The sequence below is a fragment of the Schistocerca gregaria genome, chromosome 8, assembly GCF_023897955.1.
Source record: "Schistocerca gregaria isolate iqSchGreg1 chromosome 8, iqSchGreg1.2, whole genome shotgun sequence".
Classification (NCBI taxonomy): Eukaryota; Metazoa; Arthropoda; class Insecta; order Orthoptera; family Acrididae; genus Schistocerca; species Schistocerca gregaria.
The window spans coordinates 476,911,610-476,939,481 of NC_064927.1; the positions used below are offsets into that span (position 1 = coordinate 476,911,610).

General features: G+C 42.5%; 1 protein-coding gene across 1 annotated transcript; it reads left to right on the forward strand.

Moving 5' to 3' along the window:
• The first annotated feature begins 15,086 nt into the window (after window positions 1-15,086).
• LOC126285253 (uncharacterized) lies at window positions 15,087-18,158 on the forward strand. Its single transcript, XM_049984547.1, has 3 exons — window positions 15,087-15,167; window positions 15,283-15,405; window positions 17,732-18,158. Exons 1-3 carry the CDS (start codon window positions 15,087-15,089, stop codon window positions 18,029-18,031), a joined length of 504 nt encoding a protein of 167 aa, XP_049840504.1. The 3' UTR covers window positions 18,032-18,158.
• Window positions 18,159-27,872: the final 9,714 nt, after the last annotated feature.

Here is a 27,872-nt window from a genome sequence, read left to right on the forward strand (position 1 = left end):
GTTGGTATTCACTGTGACTGCTTCCATCGCCTTTCCCCGCACTTGCCGTAGCACTACCGTTTGCAATGAGTTGTTCGTCATTATCATCCCTATCATCATCATTATGTGTTAGTGTTACAACAGTATCTGTTTCTAACTTATGCTCATACTTCCGCACTGTAATAGATACCAGAAAACATGCGAATGATTTGTCTTCTACACCAATACCATCATCACGATGTAGGGTTTTTCGTAACTTCATCTCAGCCAATCGCAATACATTAGCAGGCTTGATTACCAATCGCCGAGCCATCTGACGCGTCAATACACAAATAGTGTCACAAAACGCAACTTCAGAGACACACTGCACCGTCCCTACTGGTCCCGACTGGCGTACCGGCAGGTCAGCGTGCAATGTGGCATGGCGTACGCAGAGGCCTCTAACGGACGATTGCAGAGTTTTGCAGATGCGGGAGCATCACTTTAGCAATAAGAGACCTTTACATTATTTCTCACACGATTTTTGTGTATTTGTGTTTGTTCGAGCCCAAGCACATTCATGGTTAGTAAAGAAAAAGAAACATCTGCAAAATACCCAGAAGAATTATTGATCCCGAAGTACCTTCATATTTTGAGTAGAAGGGCTACGTACGAGAGACGTTCAGTACGTAATGCAACACGTTATTTTTCTCGGCTAATTTAGTTTTAAGAAATGCCGAATTTTCTGTGGGATACTGCAGAACATTCCCGCTTCAGTCCGAATAGTTTCATGAAGATCCGATTGGTGGTGGCGCTATGCTTTGCTGTTAACATGGCGTCAGAATCGGAGGAACATTCCAAGCGGACAGCCGTCACTGAATTTCTTTTGAGGGAAACCAGAGCATTGCATATACTCAAAGGCGCTTGCAGAATGCTTATGGACACCTGGCAGTGGGCAAAAGCACGATGAATCATTGTGCGAGGCGTTTTCAATCATCGCAACAAGATCGCGGAATTCTGTCTGACCTCCCGCGTTCCTGCCCGCCGCACACAGCTTTGACTCTTGCAATACTGGAAAGTGCGGATACTTCAGCGTGTTCGAGACCACAAAAATACAAACGAAATTCTTGTTATCTATGAAAACCCAACGCCTCACCAAGTCTGCTCACCCGACAGGAGCTCAATATATTGCTTTGGATGTTCTTCCTCTTCCATCCTACAGACTGGATATAGCAATCTTCCAATTTCCATTTGTTTGACCCAATGGAGGATGCACTCGGCGCGAAAGAGTACTTGTATGATTGGATGGTTACTGATACAGCAAGACGTTGGCTTCGACGTCGACTGGCAGAGTGGAACCATTCGGGCATTCAGGCCCTCACAATAAGATGGCGACAGGCCGTCGCATTCAACAAAGGTTATGTTGGAAAATAGGGTTATGTAGCCAAAACAATGGAGACTAATATGGCGTATTGGAATCCCGAATAAAACCAACCCGCTTTAAGAAAAAAACTGTAACAGTACTTACGTAGAGCACCGTGTTTTAAGAAAACTTCTCTAATACATTTAGAGCTATAGACAGTTTACAGCTCAAAATTATAAATTAATTAGTGTGAATAACTATATGGGGTAGTGTAAAGTATGTAGCTGCTTCTATTAATTAAAGAACATAGGGCAATTATAAAAGACAGCTCATATAGTGTAAACATTTTCAATAACAAATTTAAAAAGTTACGTAAGAAAATTGGTATGAGTAGGGAAACCAGAGCGTTAAAAACCTGGTCTTTTTGTAGTTAAAATACCTCTCTCAAGCGCAACATAAAATTTTTGAAATAGAAACATTTATAACTTTGATAATATTTTAAGTAACCTACGAACAGTTTGTAGCTTCTTATGATGTAATATGGAGAGGCGTATGTGCACGGATCATGAACTAGGGTCAATAGACTCACTGCAGCAAGAGTTCGTCTTTGATGACTTCACCGTTGACGAGACGTTAAACTTTAATCTTTCCTCTCTATAAGAAGATATCGACAAAGACAGAATGTTGCAGATGCATGTATCAGTTACCACATATGTGCAAGGTCTGACAGTTACCTGCGAAATACTAGGATACTCAAAGAATGAAAATTAGCAATACAAGAAGGTGTGCTACTGAGACATCTGCGTAAATATTCACTTAGCAGGAAGGGAAGATGACACCAAGTGAGATGTCATGGAAAACCTTAACTGTACCAAACACGTATGAGGTTTACTATTTCGTGGAGCACATGGCTCATCTTACGAATGGTGCACATTGCTCTTCATAAAAGATGCAACGCGAAGAAGGATAGTTGTTGTTGTTGTTATGGTCTTCAGTCCAGAGACTGGCTTGATGCAGCTCTCCACACTACTCTATCCCGTGCAAGCTTCTTCATCTCCCAGTACCTACTGCCTTCTGAATCTGCTTACTATATTCATCTCTCGGTCTCCCTCTACGATTTTTGCCCTCCACGCTGCCTTCTAATACTAAACTGCTGATCCCTTGATGCCCTAAATCATATCCTACCAAACGATCCCTTCTTCTAGTCAAGTTGTGCCACAAATTTCTCTTCTCCTCAATTCTATTCAGTACCTCCTCACTAGTTATGTGATCTACCCATCTAATTTTCAGCATTCTTCTGTAGCACTACATTTCGAAAGCTTCTATTCCCTTTCTGCCTAAACTATTTATCGTCCATATTTCACTTGCATACATGGCTGCACACCATACAAACACTTTCAGGAACGACTTCCTGACACTTAAAACTATACTCATTGTTAACAAATTCCTCTTTTTCAGAGACGCTTTGCTTGCCATTGCCAGTCTACATTTTGTATCATCTCTGCTTCGGCCGTCATCAGTTATTTTTCTGCCCAGATGGCAAAACTCACTTACTACTTTAAGTGTCTGATTTTCTAATCTAATTCCCTAAGCATCACCAGATTTAATTCGACTACATTCCAGTATCATCGTTTTGTTTTTGTTGGTGTTCATCTTATATCCTCCTTTTAAGACACTGGCTACTCCGTTCAACTGCTCTTCCAGGCCCTCTGCTGTCTCTGACAGAATTACAATGTCATCGGCGAACCTCAAAGTTTTTATTTCTTCTTCATGGACTTTAATACCTACTCCAAATTTTTCTTATGTTTCCTTTACTGCTTCCTCAACATACAGATTGATAACATGGGGGGATAGGCTACAACCCGTCTCACTCCTTTCTCAACCACTGCTTCCCTTTCATGCCCCTCGACTCTGATAACTGCCTTATGGTTTCTGTAAAAATTGTAAATAGCCTTTCGCTCCCTGTATTTGACCCATAACACCTTCAGACTCTGAAAGAGGGTATTCCAGTCAACATTGTCAACAGCTTTCTCTAAGTCTATAAGCTAGAAACGTAGGTTTGCCTTTCCTTAATCTAGCTTCTAAGATACGTATACATGAAAGAACCCTGGAGGTATTAAAAGGTATCAGATAGATTATATAATGGTAAGACAGAGATTTAGGAACCAGGTTATAAATTGTAAGACATTTCCAGGGCCAGATGTGGACTCTGATAACAATCTGTTGGTTATGACCTGTAGAGTAAAACTGAAGAAACTGCAAAAAGGAGGGAATTTAAGGAGATGGGACCTGGATAAACTGAAAGAACCAGACGTTGTACAGAGTTTCAGGGAGAGCATAAGGGAACAATTGACAGGAATGTGGGAAAGAAATACAGTAGAAGAAGAATGGATAGCTTTGAGTGATGAAGTAGTGAAGGCAGCAGAGGATCAAGTAGGTAAAAAGACGAGGGCTAGTAGAAATCCTTGGGTAACAGAAGAAATATTGAATTTAATTGATGAAAGGAGAATATATAAAAATGCAATAAATGAAGCAGGCAAAAAGGAATGCAAACGTCTCAAAAATGAGATCGACAGCAAACGCAAATGGTTAAGCAGGGATTGCTAGAGGACAAATGTAAGGATGTAGAGGCTTATCTCACTAGGGGTAAGATAGATACTGCCTACAGGAAAATTAAAGAGACGTTTGGAGATAAGAGAAGCACTTGTATGAACATCAAGAGCTCAGATGGAAACCCAGTTCTAAGCAAAGAAGGGAAAGCAGAAAGGTGGAAGGAGTATATGGAGGGTCTATACGGGGGCGATGTACTTGAGGACAATATTATGAAAATGTACATGAAGATGAAATGGCTGCGTGAAGAGTTTGACAAAGCACTGAAAGACCTGAGTCGAAACAAGGCTCCCGGAGTAGACAACATTCCATTGGAACTACTGACTGCCTTGGGAGAGCCAGTCCTGACAAAACTCTACCATCTGGTGAACAAGATGTATGACACAGGCGAAATACCCTCAGACTTCAAGAAGAATATAATAATTCCAATCCCAAAGAAAGCAGCTGTTGACGGATGTGACAATTACCGAACATTCAGTTTAATAAGTCAAAGCTGCAAAATACTAACACGAGTTCTTCACAGAGGAATGGACAAACTAGTAGAAGCCGACCTCGGCGAAGATCAGTTTGGATTCCATAGAAATACAGGAACACGTGAGGCAATACTGACCTTACGACTTACCTTAGAAGAAAGATTAAGGAAAGGCAAACCTACGTTTCGAGCATTGTAGACTTAGAGAAAGCTTTTGACAATGTTGACTGGAATACTCTCTATCAAATTCTAAGGGTGGCAGGGGTAAAATACAGGGAGCGAAAGGCTATTTACAATTTGTACAGAAACCAGATTGCAGTTATAAGAGTCGAGGGATATGAAAGGGAAGCATTTGTTGCGAAGGGAGTAAGACAGGGTTGTAGTCTCTCCCAGATGTTATTCAATCTGTATATTGAGCAAGCAGTAAAGGAAACAAAAAAAAAATTTGGAATAGGTATTGAAATCCATGGAGAAGATATAAAAACTTTGAGGTTCGCCGATGACATTGTAATTCTGTCAGAGACAGCAAAGGACTGGGAAGTGCAGTTGAATGGAATGGGCAGTGTCTTGAGAGGAGTATATAAGAAGAACATCAACAAAAGCAAAACGAGGAATCTAATGAAGTAGAATTAAGTCGGGTGATACTGATGGAATTAGATTAGGAAATGAGACACTTAAAGTAGTAAAGGAGTTTTGCTATTTGGGGAGCAAAACAACTGACGATGGTCGAAGTAGAGAGGATATAAAATATAGACTGGCAATGGCAAGGAAAGTGTTTCTGAAGAAGAGAAATTTGTTTACATCGAGTATAGATTTAAGTGCCAGGAAGTCTTTTCTGAAAGTATTTGTATGGAGTGTTGCCATGTATGGAAGTGAAACATGGACGATAAATAGTTTGGACAAGAGGAGAATAGAAGCTTTCGAAATGTGGTGCTACAGAAGAATGCTGAAGATTAGATGGTTAGATCACATAACTAATGAGTAAGTATTGAATAGGATTGGGGAGAAGAGAAGTTTGTGGCACAACTTGACCAGAAGAAGGAATCGGTTGGTAGGACAAGTTCTGAGGCATCAAGGGATCACCAATTTAGTATTGGAGGGCAGCGTGGAGGGTAAAAATCGTAGAGGGAGACGAAGAGATGAATACACTAAACAGATTCAGAAGGATGTGGGTTGCAGTAGGTACTCGGAGATGAAGAAGCTTGCACAGGATAGAGTAGCATGGAGAGCTGCAACAAACCAGTCTCAGGACTGAAGACCACATCAACAAGGAGATACGTCGTAGGGTCAGTATTGCCTCACGTGGTCCAACAATTCTACGGAATCCAAGATGATTTTCCCCGACGTTGGCTTCTACCACGTTTTCCATTCGTCTGTAAAGAATTCGTGTTAGTATTTTGCTGCTGTGTCTTATTAAACTGATAGTTCGGTAATTTTCACATCTGTCAACACCTGCCTTCTTTGCGATTGGAATTATTATATTCTGCTTTAAGTCTGAGGGTATTTCGTCCGTCTCATACATCTTGCTCACCAGACGGTAGAGTTTTGTCCGGTCTGCCTCTCTCAAGGCTGTCAGTTGTTCTTCACCTTTTCATCCCACAAAGCAACCCACAATTCTTCGACTGTATTTCTTTTCCCATTGATGTCAATCGTTCCCTAATTTCCTCCCTGAAACTCTCTACAAACTCTGGTTCTGTCAGTTAATGCAGGTCCCATCTCCTTAAATTCCCGTCTTTTGCAGTTTCTTCAGTTTTAATCTACAGCTCATAACCAATAGGTAGTGGTCAGAGTCCACGTATGAGCCTGGAAATGTCTTACAATTTAAAACCTGGTTCTAAAATCTCTGTCTTACTATTATATAATCTATCTGAAACCTCTTCTATCTGAGGCCTCTTCCATGTATACAACCTTCTTTCATGATTCTTTAACGAAGTGTTAGATATGATTAAGATCCGCTGTGTGCAACATTCTTCCAGGAGGCTTCCTCTTTGATTTCTTACCCCCAATCCAAATCACCTACTCCGTTTCCTTCTCTTCCTTTGCCTACTCTCGAATTCCAGTTACCCATGACTATTAAATTTTTGTCTCCCTTCACTATCTGAATAATTTCTTTTATCTCATCATACATTTCTTCAATATCTTCCTCATCTGTGGAGCTAGTTGGCATATAAACTTGTACTACTGTGGTATTCGTGGGCTTCGTGTATATCTTGGCCACAATAATGCGTTCACTATGCTGTTTGTAGTAGCTTACCCGCACTCTTATATTTTTACTCATTATTAAACCTACTCGTGCATTACACGTACTTGATTTTGTATTTATAGCCCTGTATTCTCTTGAGCAGAAGTCTTGTTCCTCCTGCCACTAAACTTAACTAATTCCCACTATATCTAACTTTAACCTATCCGTTTCTATTTTTAAATTTTATAACCTACCTGCCCGATTAAGGGATTTGACATTCCACGCTCCGATCCGTAGAACGCCAGTTTTCTTTCTCCAGATAACAATGTCCTCCAGAGTAGTCCCTGCCCGGAGATCCGAATGGGGGACTGTTTTACCTCCGGAATATTTTGCCCAAGAGGATGCCATCATCATTGTACTGCAATGCTGCATGCCCTCGGGAAAAATTACGGCTGTAGTTTCCCCTTGCTTTCAACCATTCGCAGCACCAGTACAGCAAGGCTGTTTTGGTTTGTGTTACAAGGGCTGCTCAGTCAACTATCCTGACTGTTGCCTCTGCAACTACTGAAAAAGCTGCTGCCCCTCTTCATAAACCACACGGTTGTGTGCTCTCTCAACAGATACCCCTCCGTTGTGGTTGCACCTACGATACGGCTATCTCTATCGCTGAGGCACGCAAGCCTCCCGAGCAACGGCATGGTTCATGGTTCATAGGGGGTAGTATATAACAAAATTTTAGTTCTTGTCCGTGACTAATATAGTAGGAAGAAGACCCGTGCATGATTTTTAAGTGAAGCGAAAGCAGCTACACAGGGATGTCTATTGGCAGCAGAAACGGCTCTAACTGAGCTTGAATGACAATTACGGATATGGCATTCCGATGCCGCTTCAGCTCAGTGATAAAGATTATCAATCGTGGTGGCTGATGAGAGATGAAACGTCACGCCTTCTGCCGCATTCTTACACGAAGTGTTCCACAAATAAAAGTGTAACTGTGCTTTCGGCGACTGAATGAGATAACCCATGCATAATATTTCTTTATTTTTTTTTATGGATACGGTGTACGTTGTACTAAACAACGTTACATGAGTATTTAAGCTATTTGAAGACTAATAATTATCAATAAATGTAGCTATTACAAGTCCTATGTTTTTAGGCTACTTATTACCTCCAAGCACATATGGCAAGACATTGATGATTATTTTCAGAGTCAGGTGTTGAAGTATGGACACATGGACGCAAAATGTTTAAGGTACCACATACAAAAATGCCTTGACTTATACCCGTTACATTCTGAACACAGAATGTAATACGTACTACTACATCACTAGCCATACTTACTTTGTGCAGATGCGCAGAAATGCTTATCATCTGTACCGAAAGAAGTGTCGCAATGTTAGAACAACAGTTAAAACCCGCGTCTGGCCATCCAGATTTAGGTTTTCCGTGATTTCCCTAAATCACTCTGGGGTAATTCCGGAATGTTTGCTTTGAAACGGTACAGCCTTTTCCCTTTCCTATCTCTTGTTCTCCTTCGGTAATGACCTCAATGTTGACAGGACAGTAAACCAAATCTTCCTTCCTTCCTTTTTGCTCATCGTTTGATTATCCAAGCATGTTCTCTTTACACTGATGTAGTTTTAACTGCCAGCAGTGCATTTCTTATATAACAAACAGTATGCCGATATTTACAGAAGGGTCGTTAATTCACGGAGCGATGTCATATTTTCGCGGGGAGTGATTGCTTTGGATGTTCCACAAGGTTTGACACAGTTCAATTATGAAAAGATCGTACAATCATCGCTCCCAGTCGTAACATTAGTTGCCTACGTAAATCACTTAATCGGAACCATGTTTCGAGGCTAGACCTCACATCAGTGTACAACGTCAGTAAGTGCAAATATGTGTTAAAGTTCCTTTGTATAGACTTGGTGTGTGCTGTGCTCTTCGTATGTACTGTGGTCATTTTCGTTGCAGTGGCGATGCACATGACATTTCTGCTCATTGTGAATAACCCATATTTTGGTTTGAATAAATTAACAGAAACATTGCTGTGAAGCTGGGTGAGTAAATATCAACAGATACCGTAGTAAAATATCATTTTGCGTAAGTTATTAACTGGTTTTGCAGAAGTGGGCCTTTGAAGAAGCACAGCTCTTTTAGTACACTCCAAATTTCACTACGTATGGCTAACGTAGTGTAAGAAAATTGTTCAAATGGCTCTGAGCACTATGGGACTTAACATATATGGTCATCAGTCCCCTAGAAGTTAGAACCACTTAAACCGATCTAACCTATGGACAGCACATAACACCCAGTCATCACGAGGTAGAGGAAATCCCTGACCCCGCCGGAAATCGAACCTAAAGTAATAACCATAATAAACAGAAAGTAAGTTTTATCTTCTCGGATACTTATAAAGATGTAAACTTAAACCGAGCAACCAGCGAAAGCTTTTAGAGTCAGATAATTTTGTAAAAAGAACAATGACCCCCTTAGTTGTCATACAAGTCAATTACTTAATATAGTAGCTCATTAATTGGTATTGTAGAGTATAATATTTTGGAATAAATCCCCAAATGTACTCACATTTGTCACGTTATTGGCTGAGAACAATAGCGATCAGTTAAAAAAAAATACGTTGTCTCTTACAGTTAAACACTTGCATAACATACTTCTGTAGTTTGTAAGGGATGCTTCTCTCGACAGTTGTGTGGCGTAGTAAATCTACGGTTTACCTATTACTGGCTCTCTGGAACCTCCGAATCAGTGAAATTTTCTCCGGCAAGACATGTTTCCTTATTGTTTTACGTGTTGTCAACAATGCCCAATCGATACTTTTCACGATCCCTTATCCATCGAGGTTCGGATCGGGCTGAACGGTCAGGCATAACTGCGTGGTACATAAATTATTTGAACAGTTTTCTAAAGTCGGCTGGGTGGGTAACAGTGAGTAACGATCCATGGTATTCTCGGAAGGTGCGCATAATTACATGTGAAATCCGTGGAAAAACAGTATCATCGTTTTTTATCGCTGGCTTTCGTTGGTGGAAGACGTCATTTGAATAGGCCATGACAATCTTGGGTATGAAGTGGAATAACTGTAAGAACTAATATAAGCGTGGTTGTGTCTTGGCACTCTGAAGAAAGATAAAATGATATCAGCTGTCATCTTTTAAAAGATATATTATTGCACCTACATTTGTGAAGTCTTAATATTCACAAGCTAAAGACAAACTTTTCTACACTCGTGTCAAAAATTAAAGCAACAAACCTCTATTTCCCCGTCCTGTATCTAACTGATGATATAATCATACAAACAGTCAACAGATCTCCGTACGGTCGTGTTCAAATGGCTGAAATGGCTCTGAGCACTATAGGACTTAACTGCTGAGGTCATCAGTCCCCTAGAACTTAGAACTACTTAAACCTAACTAACCTAAGGCCCACACACACACCCATGCACAAGGCAGGATTCGAACCTGCGACCGTAGCGGTCGCGTGGTTCCAAACTGCAGCACGGCCACTCCGGCCGGGTACGACCGTGTCCTTCACGGAATTTGGCACTCTGGTCAACGGACAACCCACGTCAACGATGGCGTCAGGGCATCTATCAAACGGGATAGTGTTTGTCGAGTAGTCCTACATCCACAATCACTATGTACACAGTCACAGACTGTGCAATATGACACGGAAAAGATGCTTACCAGGCTCTCTGCGGTGGAGGGCCATGGGCGAAATGGAAGCAGAACAGTCGCTAACTGAAGTGGCCCGATGGCTTAATGTGAATCGCTCTATTCTTTTCCGGATGTGTCGACAGTTTATAGAGATCGAAACTGTATCCCGAAGACTAAGGTGGGGCCGGCCGAGTGCAGTATCAGCAAGAGAGAACCGTTATTTGGCTGTAAGGGCACGACGATAACGCCTTAGTATTGCACGGCAACTGGAATGTGATCTCGCAGCACCCATTGGACGTGCTGTAGCGAGGCAAGTACAGACGGCTTCAGAAGAGTGGCCTTTACTGTCGGAGACCTGCTGTTATGTACCTCTGACGTCTAGAATGGAGCCGTCGGCATTTTAGCTGGACTGTCGAACAGTGGGCCAATGTTGTTTTTACAGATGAGGTCCGATTTGGTCTCTAGAGTGATTCCCGACGGATTATCATCTGGAGGGAACGTGGAACACGATTTGGGGAGACAAAAATTGTGGAAAGACACTGATATCGAGGATGATACTTAATTGTTGTCAGTATGGATTACGTTGACCACTCGAACACCTCTTCGCCAAACTGTACGGTTAGATCGTGACAAGATCTTGGGACCTCATGTGCGGTTGTTGCGAGGTGCTGTGGGCCCAGACTTCGTATTGCTGGACGATAACGCGTGACCTCCGCGAGGTTGATGTTGGAGACGGAAGGTATTGCACGCATGGCGTACATCTACATCTACATCTACATCCATACTCCTCAAGCCACCTGACGGTGTGTGGCGGAGGGTACTCTGAGTACCTCTATCGGTTCTCCCTTCTATTCCAGTCTCGTATTGTACGTGGAAAGAAGGATTGTCGGTATGCTTCTGTGTGGACTCTAATCTCTCTGATTTTATCCTCATCGCGAGATATACGTAGGAGGGAGCAATATACTGCTTGACTCTTCGGTGAAGGTATGTTCTCGAAACTTTAACAAAAGCCCGTACCGAGCTACTGAGCGTCTCTCCTGCAGAGTCTTCCACTGGAGTTTATCTATCATCTCCGTAACGCTTTCGCGATTACTAAATGATCCTGTAACGAAGCGCGCTGCTCTCCGTTGGATCTTCTCTATCTCTTCTATCAACCCTATCTGGTGCGGATCCCACACTGCTGAGCAGTATTCAAGCAGTGGGCGAACAAGCGTACTGTAACCTACTTCCTTTGTTGTCGGATTGCATTTCCTTAGGATTCTTCCAATGAATTTCAGTCTGGCATCTGCTTTACCGACGATCAACTTTATATGATCATTCTTTTAGGTCTCCCGATTTGAATGCCATAGAGCACGTGTTGGATGCACTAGGGACATGGGTTGCATCGCGTCGGCATCCAGCAACCACTGTCCAAGACTTGCGAGCAGCTCTGCAGAAACAATGGGCGTTATTGCCTCAATACAACATTGATAGTATCACTCACACCATGCCCTGTCGTTTGTCAGACCTGTACTGCTGCCGGAGGTGGTCACACCGCATACCGAGCTTTAACCAGCTGTCGGAATGTGTGTGTAAATCTGTTAAGATGGAAAAACCTAAGACCATTTTTGTCTACCGCTATGCACGTTGCAGTTGTTTATGTTCTGTATTCTTTATATTGTTCAGGTGATTAATATAACCTGATTATACAGTCTTCTGTGGAAAGATAAACGCGTTCAGGCAAAATTTCCGTTTGTTTCTTTAATTTTGGACAGCAGTATATATTAATGAACACTACCTAATGGGTCACATGGTTCAAATGGCTCTGCGCACTATGCGACGTAACTCCTGAGGTCATCAGTCGCCTAGAACTTCGAACTACTTAAACCTAACAAACCTAAGGACATCACATCTATGTCCGAGGCAGGATTCGAACCTGCGACGGTAGCGGTCGCTCGGCTCCAGACTGTAGCGCCTAGAAACGTGCGGCCACTCCTGCCGGCAACATGACCAAAGTTATTTCGCAACGAAGCATTTGCTCTTTTAACAGTCACTGCAAAATAGTGGAAAATAAAGTAAGCGGTACCTAACAAGTTGTATACTTTTCGTTGTATCAGGTACTGCCAATAGCCTATGAAATGATTTTTACAAGACAAACTCCATCAAATTTCTCCTACTTATGGTGACTCCAGGACATGTTCTGACACATCTGCATCATTCCAAGGACGACTGAAAATGTTTAATAAGACGAAAACGGTGTAAATACAGAGATATGTTATGCGATTATTTAACTGCAATAAACTTGATCAATCTGCAAAGGTAAGTAGTTATAACTGTGCGTAAGATACATGCATAATTTTTTTTCAGGTGTTTTCTTCAGCAGGTGGGAATAATACACCACAGTTAGACTGCTCATATTCATTCGCTTAATTTGTTGTCAACAGTCTGTTTAAGTCACAGAGTATTAAAAATAATCAGAAACCGAAAACTAGACAAATTTGTTTGGACTACCCGCTGTTGACTTTACGAATGCGTGCTGACAACTAAAGCTTTCAAATATTTTAAGTGGAAATCCGTAAAGCTTTCTGAACAAAATAAACTTTATTAACTTTCTACATCTTTATTCTTCACATCTGCGTACCATTTCTCAACATAGTCACCGGAGCTGGAGATATGTGGCAAGACGCACTGTTAATACGATGTGGATGATTCCATACATGTCACTCATGATCGCTGATTATGAGTATTTGCCAATAGACTTGTATTACACTGGCCTTTAAAATTTCTCCACCAAGAAGAAATGCAGATGATAAACGGGTATTCATTGGACAAATATATTATACTAGAACTGACATGCGAGTACATTTTCAAGGAAATTGAAAGCATAGATCCTGAGCCATTAGTGCCCAGAACAACCACCTCTAGCCGTAATAACGGCCTTGATACGACTGGGCATTGAGTCAAACAGAGCTTGGATGGCGTGTACAGGTACAACTACCCATGCAACTTCAACACGATAAAACACTTCACCAAGAATAGTCACTGGCGTATTGTGACAAGGCACTTGCTCGGCCACCATTGACCAGACGTTTTCAGTTGGTGAGAGATCTGGAGAAAGTGCTGGCCAGGGCAGCAGTCGAACATTTTCTGTATCCAGAAAGGCCCGTACAGGACCTGCAATATGCGGTCGTGCATTATCCTGCTGAAATGTATATTTCGCAGGGATCGAATGAAGGGTAGATCCACCATTCAAAGTACCGTCAGAGCGAACAAGATGTGACCGAGACGTGTAACCAATGGCACCCAATTCCATCACACCGGGTGATACGCCAGTACGACGATGACGAATACACGCTTCAAATGTGCGTTCACCGCGATGTCGTCAAACACGGATACGACCATCATGATGCTGTAAACAGAACCTGAATTCATTCGAAAAAATGACATTTTGCCATTCGTGCACCCAGGTTCGTCGTTGACTACACAGGCGCTCCTGTCTGTGATGCAGCGTCAAGGGCAACCGCAGCCATGGTCTCCGAGCTGATAGTCCATGCTGCTGCAAACGTCGTCCACTGTTCGTGTAGATGGTTGTTGTCTTCCAAACGTCTCCGTCTATTGACTCAGGGATCGAGACGAGGCTGGACGATCCGTTACAGCCATGCGGATAAGCTGCCTGTCATCTCGACTGCTAGTGATACGAGGCCGTTGGGATCAAGCACGGCGTTCCGTATTACCACCCTGAACCCACCCATTCCATATTCTGCTGACATTCATTGGATTTCGACCAACGTGAGCAGCATGTCGCGATACAATAAACCGCAATCGCGATAGACTACAATCCGACCTTTATCAAAGTCGGAAACGTGATGGTATGCATTTCTCCTCCTTACACGAAGCATCACAAGAACGTTTCACCAAGCAACGACTGTCAATTGCTGTTTTTGAATGAGAAATAGGTTGGAAACTTTCCTAATGTCAGCACGTTGTAGTTGTCGCCACCGGCGGCAACCTCGTGTGAACGCTCTTAAAAGCTAATCAATTGCATGTCACATCATCTTCTTCCTGTCAATTAAATTTTTGCGTCTGTAGCACGTCGTCTTTTAGAGGCCAGTAGCGTATGTTTCAATATTAACGATGAAGGCGATGGTTCGATAACTGACGTCGTGATGGAACTAGCCAGCGCGAATGAAGAAGATTTCTCATTGCAACCTCAACAGAATGACAAACAGTAATTTTTCAGTAGAGTTTTATGAGACTAATGATTGCCATATGAGTTCTCTCAGGATGTGTCAAATAACCGCGTATCTACTGAACGATACTATTATTTTAGCCATTTTCCACTTTAGGCAATCTGCAGTTTCTCAGTATGGTGATCTTCGTTAAGGCAAATATTGCGGTGGTACCAATGAAAAGATGCTACCTATTTCCCGTTCCCAGCTCCATGTACTCCTACAATGACCTTGATATCGACGGGACGTTAAACTGTAAACTTTCAGCTGCGGGCTTTTTCCTCAGCATCACGCAACTAAAAACGATCCTCGAAAGGCCACCGCTCCACATGCGACTGAGCAGTGTGTGATACTGTGGAAGAACGATACCATCATGAAGCTGTGTCATTCTACACAGAATGTGCAGGATAATTGCATCCTGGCCTGACAGTCACTACTATCTCAAACATCATTCTGTGTTTCATTTGAGTGGCGTTTATACTGACAGTCACAAATTATTATACTAGTTGAATGCTGCGGCACCAATGTGCGGTGCACCATCTTCCATGACCCTGTACAGTGACGCGAGAGAAGAACATCTGGCGTCACTAAATAACGCCGCAGACAAGTTGCTGCCATGGGCGAGGGTCGCGGTGCGGTAACACCAGAACTGGTTTTGCGGCACAGCGGGAGGAACTCACATCTGGGCGATGCTGAGGTAACGACCTGTCTGGTCTCCACATTACCCCCTCCCCCTCCACCCGCCACCCCACCTCACATCACAGCCACGGTCATTGGCACTGCTGCTACAATTTGCCATTATCTGCCGTAAGAGCTCCAGGGGCCGAACGGGTATAAAAGACCAGACGCCTCCAGAGGAAGACACACACGGTGACCCACCAGACTACAGTTCAGACCTCGTGTTCGCTACTCCACATCTCCTCATCATGAAAGCCGTAAGTGTGCACACCATTCTGAGATGTTGCTGCTTAGTGAATAGATTTTCTGCTGTACTGTCAACTCATGTTGTGATACAAGGCTAACTGACGATAAGGTACACTAATAGACCGATACTGTACTGACTTTGTAAATGTCAGTAATCATCGTGGATCAGTTACGAAAGTTATCTTCCTTCGAATAGAGATCAAGAATAGTTTACATTCTGAGCTCCAAATTTCCATTTAAATAAGTTTTTAGGAAATATATAAAACATTTACTAAGTTCCTTCTACTGTGTAGCAATCACATGCGTATTATAAAAGTAGTTCTACTCCTTGTGACAAATGTTCCTCACTGGTCAGGACAGTGGTCTTACATTTGGGAGGACAACGGTTCAGATCGCGACCTGGTTATTCAGATTTTCCGCGATTTCCACAGATCGCTTATACAAAACTCAGGATGGTTCCACTGAAAAGCCCACGGGAGCTTTCTATCCTCATCCTTCGATAAACGGAGCTTGTTCTTCTTCACTGATGACCTCACCCTCGACAGAAGTGAAGCTCGAATCTTCCTTCCCTCTTTTTTTTCTGACAGCTTAGGACTGCATGGAACCGAATAACCGAAGAGCCCAGTTCGAAACAAGTTCGACTCCTCTAGTTTATCAGGATCTAGTTACAACTAGCGCACCAACACCGACAATTTTTGCTATTTCTGTTGTTTGCTTCACTTCCAGGACTGACTCTCTACACTAGTTGTAAGTCGTTTGGATAGCTGCAGCGACGTTTTATTTTTTTATTACTGTATTCAAGCTTTCGTTTGTCCTTACCAACTCGTTTCCCTTCCGATTCTGTTCAGCTTATTCATTAGCTAACACATACATCAATGTAGGCTTCAGCATTCTACTGGACACCATGTTTCGAGAGCCTCTCTTCACTTTTTGATTTTACGGTTTATCACCAACGTTTCAGCTGCATCTAACCCTAACCTCCAGATAAGTGGTTTTTAAAAAACCTGCATTTTACGCTTTTGAAAGGATAAATAAGAAATTTCATTGGTTCAGTGCTGCTCACTTTAGTGTAATATTTTCTGCTCCTCATGTGGTACCCACAAATTTCCGGGTGATGTTCCAGGTTTTGAAATTCTGGGCAGTTAATTCAATATATTTTCTGATTGTAAGTGATCTGTCAAGAATTATGTCTAGGTATTTGGGATATTTGTTGAGCCTGACTCTTTCTCCACAGCATATTATTTTGAGTTCTCTGTCTACCAGGTGGTTATTTAAATGGAAAGTGCAAGTCAGTCTCCGATTTTTGGGTGCGGGCACAGGCTCCATGTTCTATAGTACTGGTCTCATACATCTAGGTCCACTGTTAAAGTAGTTTCTCTTTCTTCTAGACATTTGTTTGAGTCATCATAGCCTTATTGTCAACGTAGCAAAGCATACGTGATAGTATCTGACAGGTCACTACTATAAACATTAGAAATGAGTAGAGCTAATACTGATCAATGGCCGGCCGGAGTGGCCATGCAGTTCTAGGCGCTAAAGTCTGGAACCGAGCGACCGCTAGGGTCGCAGGTTCGAATCCTGCCTCGGGCATGGATGTGTGTGATGTCCGTAGGTTAGTTAGGTTTATTTAGTTCTTAGTTCTAGGCGACTGATGACCTCAGACGTTAAGTCGCATAGTGCTCAGAGCCATTTGAACCAATTTTGAACTGATCCTTGTTGGAGTGCGTTCTCTATTCTTCTTCATTTGCTTGGTTGTGACTCCAGATCTACTTTGCACTATCGGACTTTCTGCACCCATTCCAACAGGTTTGTTAATTTCAAGCATGGAATCATGTCAACAGACTTGATGATGAGACCATCTATTTGTATCCTATCATAAGCTGCCCTGAGGTCAAAAAAGTCTACCGATATTATTTAAAAATTTTCTGAAATCCCACTTCTACATACATACGCGTGTGAAGCCACTTTAAATCTGGCTTGTTCATGTGGGTAGTGTATATACTGCTGCAGATTAACCGTTCCAGCAAATTGTAGCAAATGTACAGCAAGGTTATTGGACTGTAGTTTGAAGGGTGTTCGGGAGATTCCTAGGTTTAAGAATGGCCGGAGTACGAGATATTTCAACGTCATTACGGGTATATTCTGTTTTTAATGTATTGTTGAAGACGTCTGTTAAACCAGGTTTTTAAATGGAGGAATCCTATCTCGTCGATAGGAAAAGATTGTGGAAACTGTCTAGTTTCCCGCCGTATTTCTAGTCTGTATGCAATTCACTACGTCTTACCTGTGCCCTGTAACGACTGGAGACTAACACGCGCCTGCTCTCCCCTCCGGCAGGTTTTCGCTGTGGTGATCCTGGGAGTGGTGGCCGCCGCCAGCGCCGCCACGGTACCAGCCGGCACCAGCGTCTTCCAGCAGCCGCAGTACCAACCACTGCAGTACCAGCCCGCGGTGCAGCCCCAGCAGGTGGTGGCCGGCCGCGTCGTGCCGGCGGTATACCCAGGCAGCGTGGCCTCCAACGTCTACACCTCAGGAGTGGTCCCCAGCGTCTACTCCTCCGGAATCGTTCGCAACGTCTACCCAGCCAATGTCGCCCCTGTTGTAGGAGGAGCCTACACATACTACCCCACCGTCTGAGCTTCCAGTTCGCTGAAGCTTCCAGTTCGCTGGTTGACTGATCAATTCTATGACGAATCCAAGCTGTTCCGTGTATGACTGTGTAAACCCAAATATGGTGAATAAAGTTTTGTCTGTGCCATTGTAATGAGGTGTTTTTTACTTCCAACTTTATTTTCCACACTTCATCATTATTCGTTCATGCTCAATTATGACGTAATTATAATGTCAATCATACGACATATTTGACTTAATTCCTTTGACCCCTGTGGGAACATGAGGCATCCAGAAGAACTCCCCAAACACCTCTGTCTGTGGCCATTTTCCTCAACTCCATCCAGATCTTGGCAACTGTCTTTGTCTCCCTACCACTGTCCTCTTCTATGTAGCGTTAGGCCTGCTTCTCTTCCTCAGCCGGCCGCGGTGGCCGTGCGGTTCTAGGCGCTTCAGTCCGGAACCGCGGGACTGCTACGGTCGCAGGTTCGAAACCTCCTTGGGCATGGATGTGTGTGATGTCCTTAGGTTACTTATGTATAAGTAGTTCTACGTTCTAGGGGACTGATGATCTAAGATGTTAAGTCCCATAGTGCTCAGAGCCATTTGAACCATTTTTCTGTTCCTCATTCCTTGGGGATTCCATTCCAAAGTCTTCTTTTCTACTGATCCATTCGACTTTCTCAATCACCATCTTCTCTTAGGTATCTATTCTTCTATACGACTGGCTTTTTTCAGACATCGTCATTATTTATTTTTTATGGCCACCTCGGAGACACCTGTTTATGAAAGACTGTATCACTGATGTTATCTTTTTATCTACTTTACATCTTTCACTGCAGTACAGAATGACAGCGGTCATATTTGTATTAAAAATGCGAATTTTACTTTTGCATGTGACGTTTCTGTTTGTAATTCAGTTGTGTGCAGGTAGTATTTGCCTACTTTATGTGGTGTATCACATCTTCACCAGTTCCACAATCTTCTGTCGCTACAGTACCCAAATACAGGAATGAATTGACAACCCTGCTCCCCTAAGCATCGAAAAGTCCTTGTTTATTCTCATTTCCTTTGCATTATCTATGTTTCTCTTGAGCCTAGAAATTCCTCTCCTTTTTTTCATTGAATTTAATTTGCCTTTTGTAGTTATTTGCTTCTGAGATAATAAAACTATAATGTCTTCTAAATGCAAATCCTGCATAGGTTCACGGATCCCCCACTGGATTTGTCGTCTCCTGCCCGCTGTGACTCTTCTCATAACTGAGGCAAGACAAGCCCAAAGAGCGTTGGTGGCAAAATACAAGACTGCCGGACTCACGTTGTTACCGGCAACCAGAATCAGAATTACAGGCTTAATTTTTCTTTGGTTCATCCGCATTTTTGCCTGGTCTGATGCAAAACGCCACAACATCATAACGAATGCCACCTGCCATCCTTCTTGCTTGAATCCAGCGCTTACAACTGATCTGCAAAGTAATTCGTGTATACCTCTCAGTCTCTGTTTTCTACTACGGTTTTAAATTTCAACAGTTCTTTCTTATACCATAATATATCTTATCACGTGTCCTGTAGTCCTTGTAACGACAGTAGGTTACCATAGAGCAGGGTAGCTCGGATGCATGGATCCATCAGCAATATGCCACTGGCCTTTTATTCAACGTTTTACGTTGCTAAACAAGCCAGTTCAAAATTTTACGTACATTGGAATTTCAACAAACAATTCCATTGGACCAATATTCTAAACAAACTTCTGTGACAGGGCAATGGGCTCATCCCTTAAACAGTTAATAATGTAAATAGTTAGAAAAATGTTTCAAAAGTTTCTTAAGAAGTAACAACGGGCTTTGTACTTGAAAACAGTTAAGCCTTTAAACAGTTACCAAAATTTTTATTAATAAAAGAAATTCACACATTCATTTCAGGCTTTCAGTAAGAAAACTCTTTCAGGCTTTAAGTTACGGTTCTATTACCTTAGCTGAGCATCGAGTGGCATTCAGTTACTCGAAAGTTTGAAATCCAAAACTCCAATTAGCTCGCCACTCCGTAAAGAACTCAGAACTATGATGCTCGGCTAGTAGTCACAATGTGCTTTACACTATCTGACCAATTTCTACCAATTAAAAAATGTTAAACCAATATCTTAGTATATTATCATCAATCCATAAAATAAAATACACAGAGAAATTAAAATATTAATAAACGTAGTGGTTCGTTTAATTGAAATGTGAAAATGATTTTCACCGGTTGTACAGACGATGGTTTAGTTGCATACATTCAGGAAAATGGCGTCTGCTCTAGCACACATGGCTGACGTAAACATTCTCAGACAGTTACATGTACACTACACCAGCGTGCCCACGCTTCGTGATAAATTAACGTGTACAACTACAACAGGCTTCTGCAACAGATAAGCACAGTGAATTTACACATCACAACAAGGCAAACCACTTATACATTAATTAACAGTTTTGCCCAGTAAAGGCATGCAAGTGGCTCAAACTATCATGAGAATCTTAACTCTTATGCAGATCACGACCGTACTGGCTAACTCCCCGTCAATACAGAAAGGGAACGAGTATTTACGTTATGTTGGTGCGTAAGTCCGTAGCGTTTTTCTTCTGCCTGTTGATATTCCAATTGCTACGGGTTTATTTATCGATTGCCACGTTTTGTTTGCTGTTACTATTGGAGTTAGCATGTTGTAACTTTGTCATTTGGAGATAGTGAGTGGATTTTTGGACCCTTGAAAATGGACTTCCAAGTAAAGAAATCGGAACAATTTCGACGTATTCTTCTACACTACTGGCCATTAAAATTGTTACACCAAGAAGAAACGCAGATGATAAACGGGTATTCATTGGACAAATGTATTATACTATAACTGACATGTGATTACATTTTCACGCAATTTGGGTGCATAGATCCTGAGAAATCAGTACCCAGAACATCCACCTCTGGCCGTAATAACGGCCTTCATACGTCTGGGCATTGAGTCGAACAGAGCTTGGATGGCGTGTACAGGTACAGCTGCCCAGCCGGCCGCGGTGGTCTCGCTGTTCTAGGCGCGCAGTCCATAACCGTGAGACTGCCACGGTCGCAGCTTCGAATCCTGCCTCCGGCATGGATGTGTGTGATGTCCTTAGGTTAATTAGGTTTAAGTAGTTCTAAGTTCTAGGGGACTGATGACCACTGCAGTTAAGTCCCATAGTGATGAGAGCCCTTTTGAACAGCTGTCCATGCAGCTTCAACACGATACCACAGTTCATCAAGAGTACTGACTGGCATATTGTGACGAGCCAGTCGCTCGGCCACCATTGACCAGACCTTTTCAGTTGGTGAGAGATCTGGAGAATCTGCTGGCAAGGGCAGCAGTCGAATGTTTTCTGTATCCAGAAATGGCCGTAGAGGCCCTACAACACGCAGTCTTGCATTATCCTGCTGAAATGAAAGGTTTCGCAGAGATCGAATGAAGGGTAGAGCCATGGGTAAATGTAACGTCCACTGTTCAAAGTGCCGTCAATGCGAACAAGAGGTGACCTAGGCGTGTAAACAATGGCACCCCATACCATCACGCCGGGTGATACGCCAGTATGGCGATGGCGAATACACTTTTCCAATGTTCGTTCACCACGATGTCGCCAAACACGGATGCGACCATTATGGTGCTGTAAACAGAACCTGAATTCATCCAAAAAAATGACGTTTTGCCCTTCGTGCACCCGGTTTCGTCGTTGAGTACACCATCGCAGGCGCTCCTGTGTGTAATGCAGTGTCCAGGGTACCCATGGTCTCCGAGCTGATAGTCCACGCTGTTGCAAACTTCGTCGAAGTGTTCGTGTAGACGCTTTTTGCTTTGCAAACGTCCCCATCTGTTGACTCAGGGATCGAGATGCCTGTCATCTCCACTGCTAGTAATGCGAGGCCGTTGGGGTCCAGCACAGCGTTCCGTGATACCCTCCTGAACCCACCGATTCCATATTCTGCTGACAGTCATTGGATCTCGACCAACGAGAACAGCAATGTCGCTATACGATAAATCGCAATCGCAATAGGCTACAATCCGACCTTTATCAAAGTCGGAAACGTTATTGTACGCATTTCTCCTCCTTACACAAGGCATCACAACGTTTCACAAGGCAATCCCGGTCAGCTGCTGTCTGTGTATGAGAAATCGATTGGAAACTTTCCTCATGTCAGCACGTTGTAAGTGTTGCCACCGGCGCCAACCTTGTATAAATGCTCTTAAAAGCTAATCATTTGCATATCACAGTATTTTCGTCCTGTCGGTAAAATTTCGCGTCTGTAGCACGTAATGTTCGTGGTGTAGCAATTTTAGTGCCAGTAGTGTATTTCAGTTCAGTAGAAGGTTAAGAGCAGCAGAGGCAGTCAGAATCATTGGATGGTGTACGGCAATAATTCTACTGGACAGAGCGCTGCAAAAAACGATTTTCTCGTTTTATTGAAGGTCGTTTTGACGTTACTGTCTGTCCATATTCAGAAAGAGTCTCAAGGTTTGATAAAGATCGTTTAAACGTATTAATCCACAACGATCCGTGTCACTGTACTCTAGAACTAGCAAATGTGATTAACTGTGATCATTTCATCACCGTACGACATTTGAATGCAATTGGAAAAGTTAAAAAACAAGGACTACAGTTACCGCATGCTCTAGGATTGAACCACAAAACTCGACGGGTAGCCATGTGTGCAGCTCTGTTAGCTTGTTATCCTTTGGCTCTTGAACAACACCGAAAAATCGTTTCCTGCATCGTTAATGGTGACGAGAAATGGTGCCTTCAAGCAGACGTAATTAAAAGAAAGGAATTGTTGAGCCCTAACAAAAACGGCAGCTCCCCGTATAAAGACCAGTGCAAAAGATAATGTTATACATCTGGTGGAACAGCGACGGTGTGGTGTATTAGTAATTGCTTCCCCGAGGTGTAACCACCAATGCTGACAATTATTGCCAACAACAGACACGTTCTGCAGACGCAGTCCAAGAACAACTGCCAGGGAGACTGTGTGAAGTGGTGTTTACGATAACGCCCGCCCGAATTCTGTGCTAGACTGAGAAAAAGCGCTACACAAGAGTTGGCTTGCAATTTGATCCCTCGCCCACCTTTCTCACCTGATCTTGTGCCCGAAGATTTTCTAATTTTCCACTATCTGTCTAGCAACCTTCAAGGAGCTTTCTTTTCGGAAGAAAATCTGCTCCGAAAATGGCTCGGTGAGTTCTTCACCTGAAAATCCAGCGATTTCTGCTGCTGCGGAATCGAAAGGTTACCCCTCGTTGGCAGATTGCTGTAGATAATGAAGGAGAATATATTACTGATGTCTAAAATCACTCTTTTGGGTGTCTGCAGTCTTTATGAATCATCTATAAAACGCTACGAATTTACGTACCAACATAATAGTGCGACTTGCAGTTCCACACTCTGTCCCTAAAACTCAAAATTACGCTCTGCAGTACATCGCTGATATTTGACACTATAACTGCAAAGTGAATGTAGGGCGACGAAGGCAGTGCGTGATCCCGTCAAGCGTAGTGTAACTTCTTGCGCCAGTAAAGACGACCTGGAGTTGAAATTGATACGTACGTATCAGTCCAGTTGCTTCTTCTTAGATATTTTTCGTCGTAATTTTCAACATGCCTCCTAAGCGCCACGCCCCATATTCTTAGATTGTCTTCTGTTCCGGCTTTCCCAAAGTCCATATTTCACTGTCGTACGACGCTGTGTTCCAGACGATCAATCTCACAAATTACTTCCTCAAAGTAAGGCCAGTCTTTGATACCAAGAGACTTGTTTTAGCCATGATTTCGTTCTTCGGCATTGGTAGTATGTTTGTTACCTACTCCTTACTCCGTCAACCATGGGATAGTTTGCTTCATTCTCTGTCTCGTGATGAGTGGGTGTTGTGTGAAGTCCTTAGGTTAGTTAGGTTTAAGTAGTTCTTAGTTGCAGGGGACTGATGATCATAGATGTTAAGTCCCATAGTGCTCAGAGCCATTTGAACCATTTAAACAAGTTTGCTTCAAAGGTAGTTAACTTCCTTCATTTCATCTTCTTTGCTCTCACCAACTTTGACATTAAGTGTGTCGATAATGTTACTCATGATAAACCTCATTACTTATTTTTTGTGTGTACATACTACTTATCTTCTCCACTTATTACACAGTTCATTCTATTCAACAGGTCCTGTAACTCTTCTTCGCCTTCACTGGGGGTAACAACGTCGTCAGTAAATCTTATCGCTTATACACTTTCACCTTGGACTTTAATTACATTTTTGAAACTGTTTTCCATTTCCGTCATTCCTACTTCTACGCACAGATTTAGCAGTAGAAAAGGAAGCCTCCCTGTCTTAATCCCTTTTAACCCGAATACTTCCACGTTGATCTTTCAGTCTTATTGCTTCCTCTTGATTCTTGTACATACGGTTTATTGCTTCCTCTTGGTTTCCTAAAAATTTCGAACATCAGTCGACATTATAATGCTGAATGATTTTTACAGGTCGACAGATACAATGGACATGGTTCGATTTTCCTTCAGTCGTGCACTCGTTATAAGATGCAGTATCAGAACTATCTGACGGATTTACCTCTCTTAATGTCGAACTGTCAGTCATTTAACACATCTTAAATTCTATTTTAATTTATTTTACAATTGTTAACACCAAGCAATTTGTGCACTTCAAGTTAAACAAACACAAACAGGTAATGCAGAGAAAGAGAGAGAGAGAGAGAGAGAGAGAGAGAGAGAGAGAGAGAGAGAGAGCAAGGGACTATCATCACCTCTTATACAATGAGCTCTTAACCTAAGGAACCGACGTTACACAGATTAGCATTTCCAAATCAGCTTCTCTGTACTTCACTATATCGCTGACTTCCTCATCACAGATTTCTCCTGTCTTTTGAAACAGATTACATTATTGTGAAGCACTTGTCTTAAATGGAGTAGATGTTAAGTTTAAATTCGGTTTCCATACTGCTGCTATGACGACTGTTATGTAATCTAATGTAGAGAAATAAAAGCAGCTTAAAAATCACCGAGACACAACGATTCACTAAGTCTGTGTCAAGCACGCAACAGAATTTTGGACTGGGTTAGCTTCACTCTCGAGAAGAGATATGCTCACCGTGATTGGAGTCCGCCCCGAAAGCTGAGTGGTCAGCGTGACGGATTGCCGTCCTACGTGCTGGGGTTCTGCTCCAGGCGGAGTCGGAGATTTTCTCTGCTCAGGGACTGGGTGTTGTGTTGTCTTCATCATCATTTCATCCCCATCCGGCGTGCAGGTCGCCCAATTTGGCATCGAATGTAATGAGACCTGCACCAAGGCGGCCGGACCTGCCCCGTAAGGGGCCTAACCGCCAATGATGCCAAACGCTCATTTCCATACCATGATTGGAAAAGACCAAAAGATCACATGTAACTGTAGTAAAGAGTAGACTTATAGTCGTTGGAGAATCATGGGAAACTGCAGTTAGTCTATAAGAGAGAGATTACAAAGGAATATTTGTATCTGTCATACTTGAGAAGTGCTGCAAAAACGAAGTTGAAGTGATCCACGTAAATGCTGTCTTGGGTTACTCACAGCTGTTTGCAGCACCACACTTGAACTTATTCTAAGTTGGATGATTGTGACCTACACAGGACAAAAGCATCCTTCTTCATGAAAATCGGCGTGGGCTGCGAAAATGTCGATAATATGCAATGGAAGTAGCATTCTCACACATCATATCCTTAGTGTTATTAATAGAGAAAATTAAGCTGATTCGGTTATCATTGACTAAGTAAACCCTTTTGTTTCACAACAAAATGAACACCTTCTGGCGATAATACCTTCCTGTGTTACACTTACCCAGGTTTTTCACCTAGAACGAAATGTTTTCTGGCTGAAAGTCGCACGTTTATCGTGGACGGATGTTAATCTACAAATACTGAAGTGCTAATTGGTATACCCAGGAAGCTGACACGCTTATGCATATCTGTCACCAACATAATAGCATTCGTACTGGCTGAAAGTAGAAGCTACGAGACGTCCAGTGTATGGCCGGAGGGCGTGCGGTGACTGTCATCTATAAATAAATGTACACGGATACTATACAGATGAGAAACTCCAAGTAAGCTTATATAATAGCGTAATCATCAATATAAAAAGATGAAAATTTCAGTAAAAGTGGTCTCCAAAATGCTGTGATGTTTTGTTGAGCTAAGCTACTATCAAACACATCTCTTATGCTTACTTTCTACCATACAGGTTCCTTTGAGACGACTTACTGTCTGGTAGAGGCGGTGCCACTCCAACAACGGCTGCTGATGTGTTTATGCACAAGGGAGTAACAGACCACTTTCTCCTGAATATAAGAGAAAGTCTCACGCAGACACTTACAGGGCAGTGCGAAGTGATCAGGGAAGTCCGTCCAGATTCCCCAATCTTAATCCATAGGATTTTTTTGTTGCGATGTACAAACACTACAGGAAACATCATTAATGGCCGTCAGCGCACCCTTGAACAAGTTGGAGTCTTTCGTAGAGTGTATGACTCGCTAAGACGTCACACACAAATATACCTTACTACGAATGGACACCGTTTTCAGTGTCTCCTTTAGCGACGACTCACAAGTGCAGGTTTTACCCAGTAGCATACAGATTACTTTAAAATATCAGCTGTTTCACAGTAACAAAATAGTGCCTTTTCATTTGTTTATCCATTTGTTCACTGCAATCTGTAGGTCGCTCATAGCTGCTCAGAGCTTGGAACAGAACAGATGTGCTGCACAGCAGCGCCGATGACGAAATGATCACTGCTCTTAATCTACACTTTTTAGAACCTATGTTTACTGAACGTATTTTTCCTGGCTTGATCCTCTCAAACCTGGCATTTTGGATCCAGTGAGGTATAGAAAACGATGTAGTAGCATAAGAATGATTGCTATTACTCTGTCATAAACAAAGTGCTTGACCTTAAAACACCAGTCTGGTATTATATTTACCAAATTTTGTAGAAATGGTCATAACACAACGGGATTAGATCTTTAAACTTTTATTCATATATGTAAAGTGGTTAGAGATGTAATATTTACAGTGTACTGCGTCTCTGAGGTACGTTAGACATCATATCCGTACTCTATGTATTATTAGTCATTTGCCTAGCAATTACTGCTAAAATGTTCTGCCGCCCAAAGATCATGGAATGCATCTCCAAACTTGAAACACAGTGTTCCAAGGTTCAAATTTGTGTGAAATGTTATGGCACTTAACTTCTAAGGTCATCAGTCCCTAAGCTTACACACTACTTAACCTAAATTATCCTAAGGACAAACACACACACACACCCATTCCCGAGGGAGGACTCGACCCCCTGCCGGGAACAGCCCCTCAGTCCATGACTGCAGCGCCCAAGGCCGCTCGGCTAATCCCGCGCGGCCGAAATACAGTGTTATTTGTCGCACTGATTGCACAGATTTTCCCGCAAGGTATCAATACGCAATGGACTCCCTTTTATCCTTCCTTTTTGGGAGATATCTTTCGCTCACGAAGTTCTTTCTGATATTTTGCTCGCCATACTAACGTGTGTTCCTTTCTATCGCATAAGTAAGCCTCCTAGCACGGAAAAGCTGAACTAGTATGAACTTATAAGATTCGAGTGAAATTTTATTAATGACTCCTTGTTGACAACTTTTTCTCTTGAATCTCTAATTAACATTTTTCCTCTCATCATATTTCGACATCTTACTTATCATTATATCGACCATGAATTATCAATGTAGGATTCTCAAACGATTTGAAACCGAGTCTATATGGTGCGCTTGGTTCAAATTGTTGTAAACTGCAATAGTTTGACAGGGCCGACTAGCGCGAAGAGC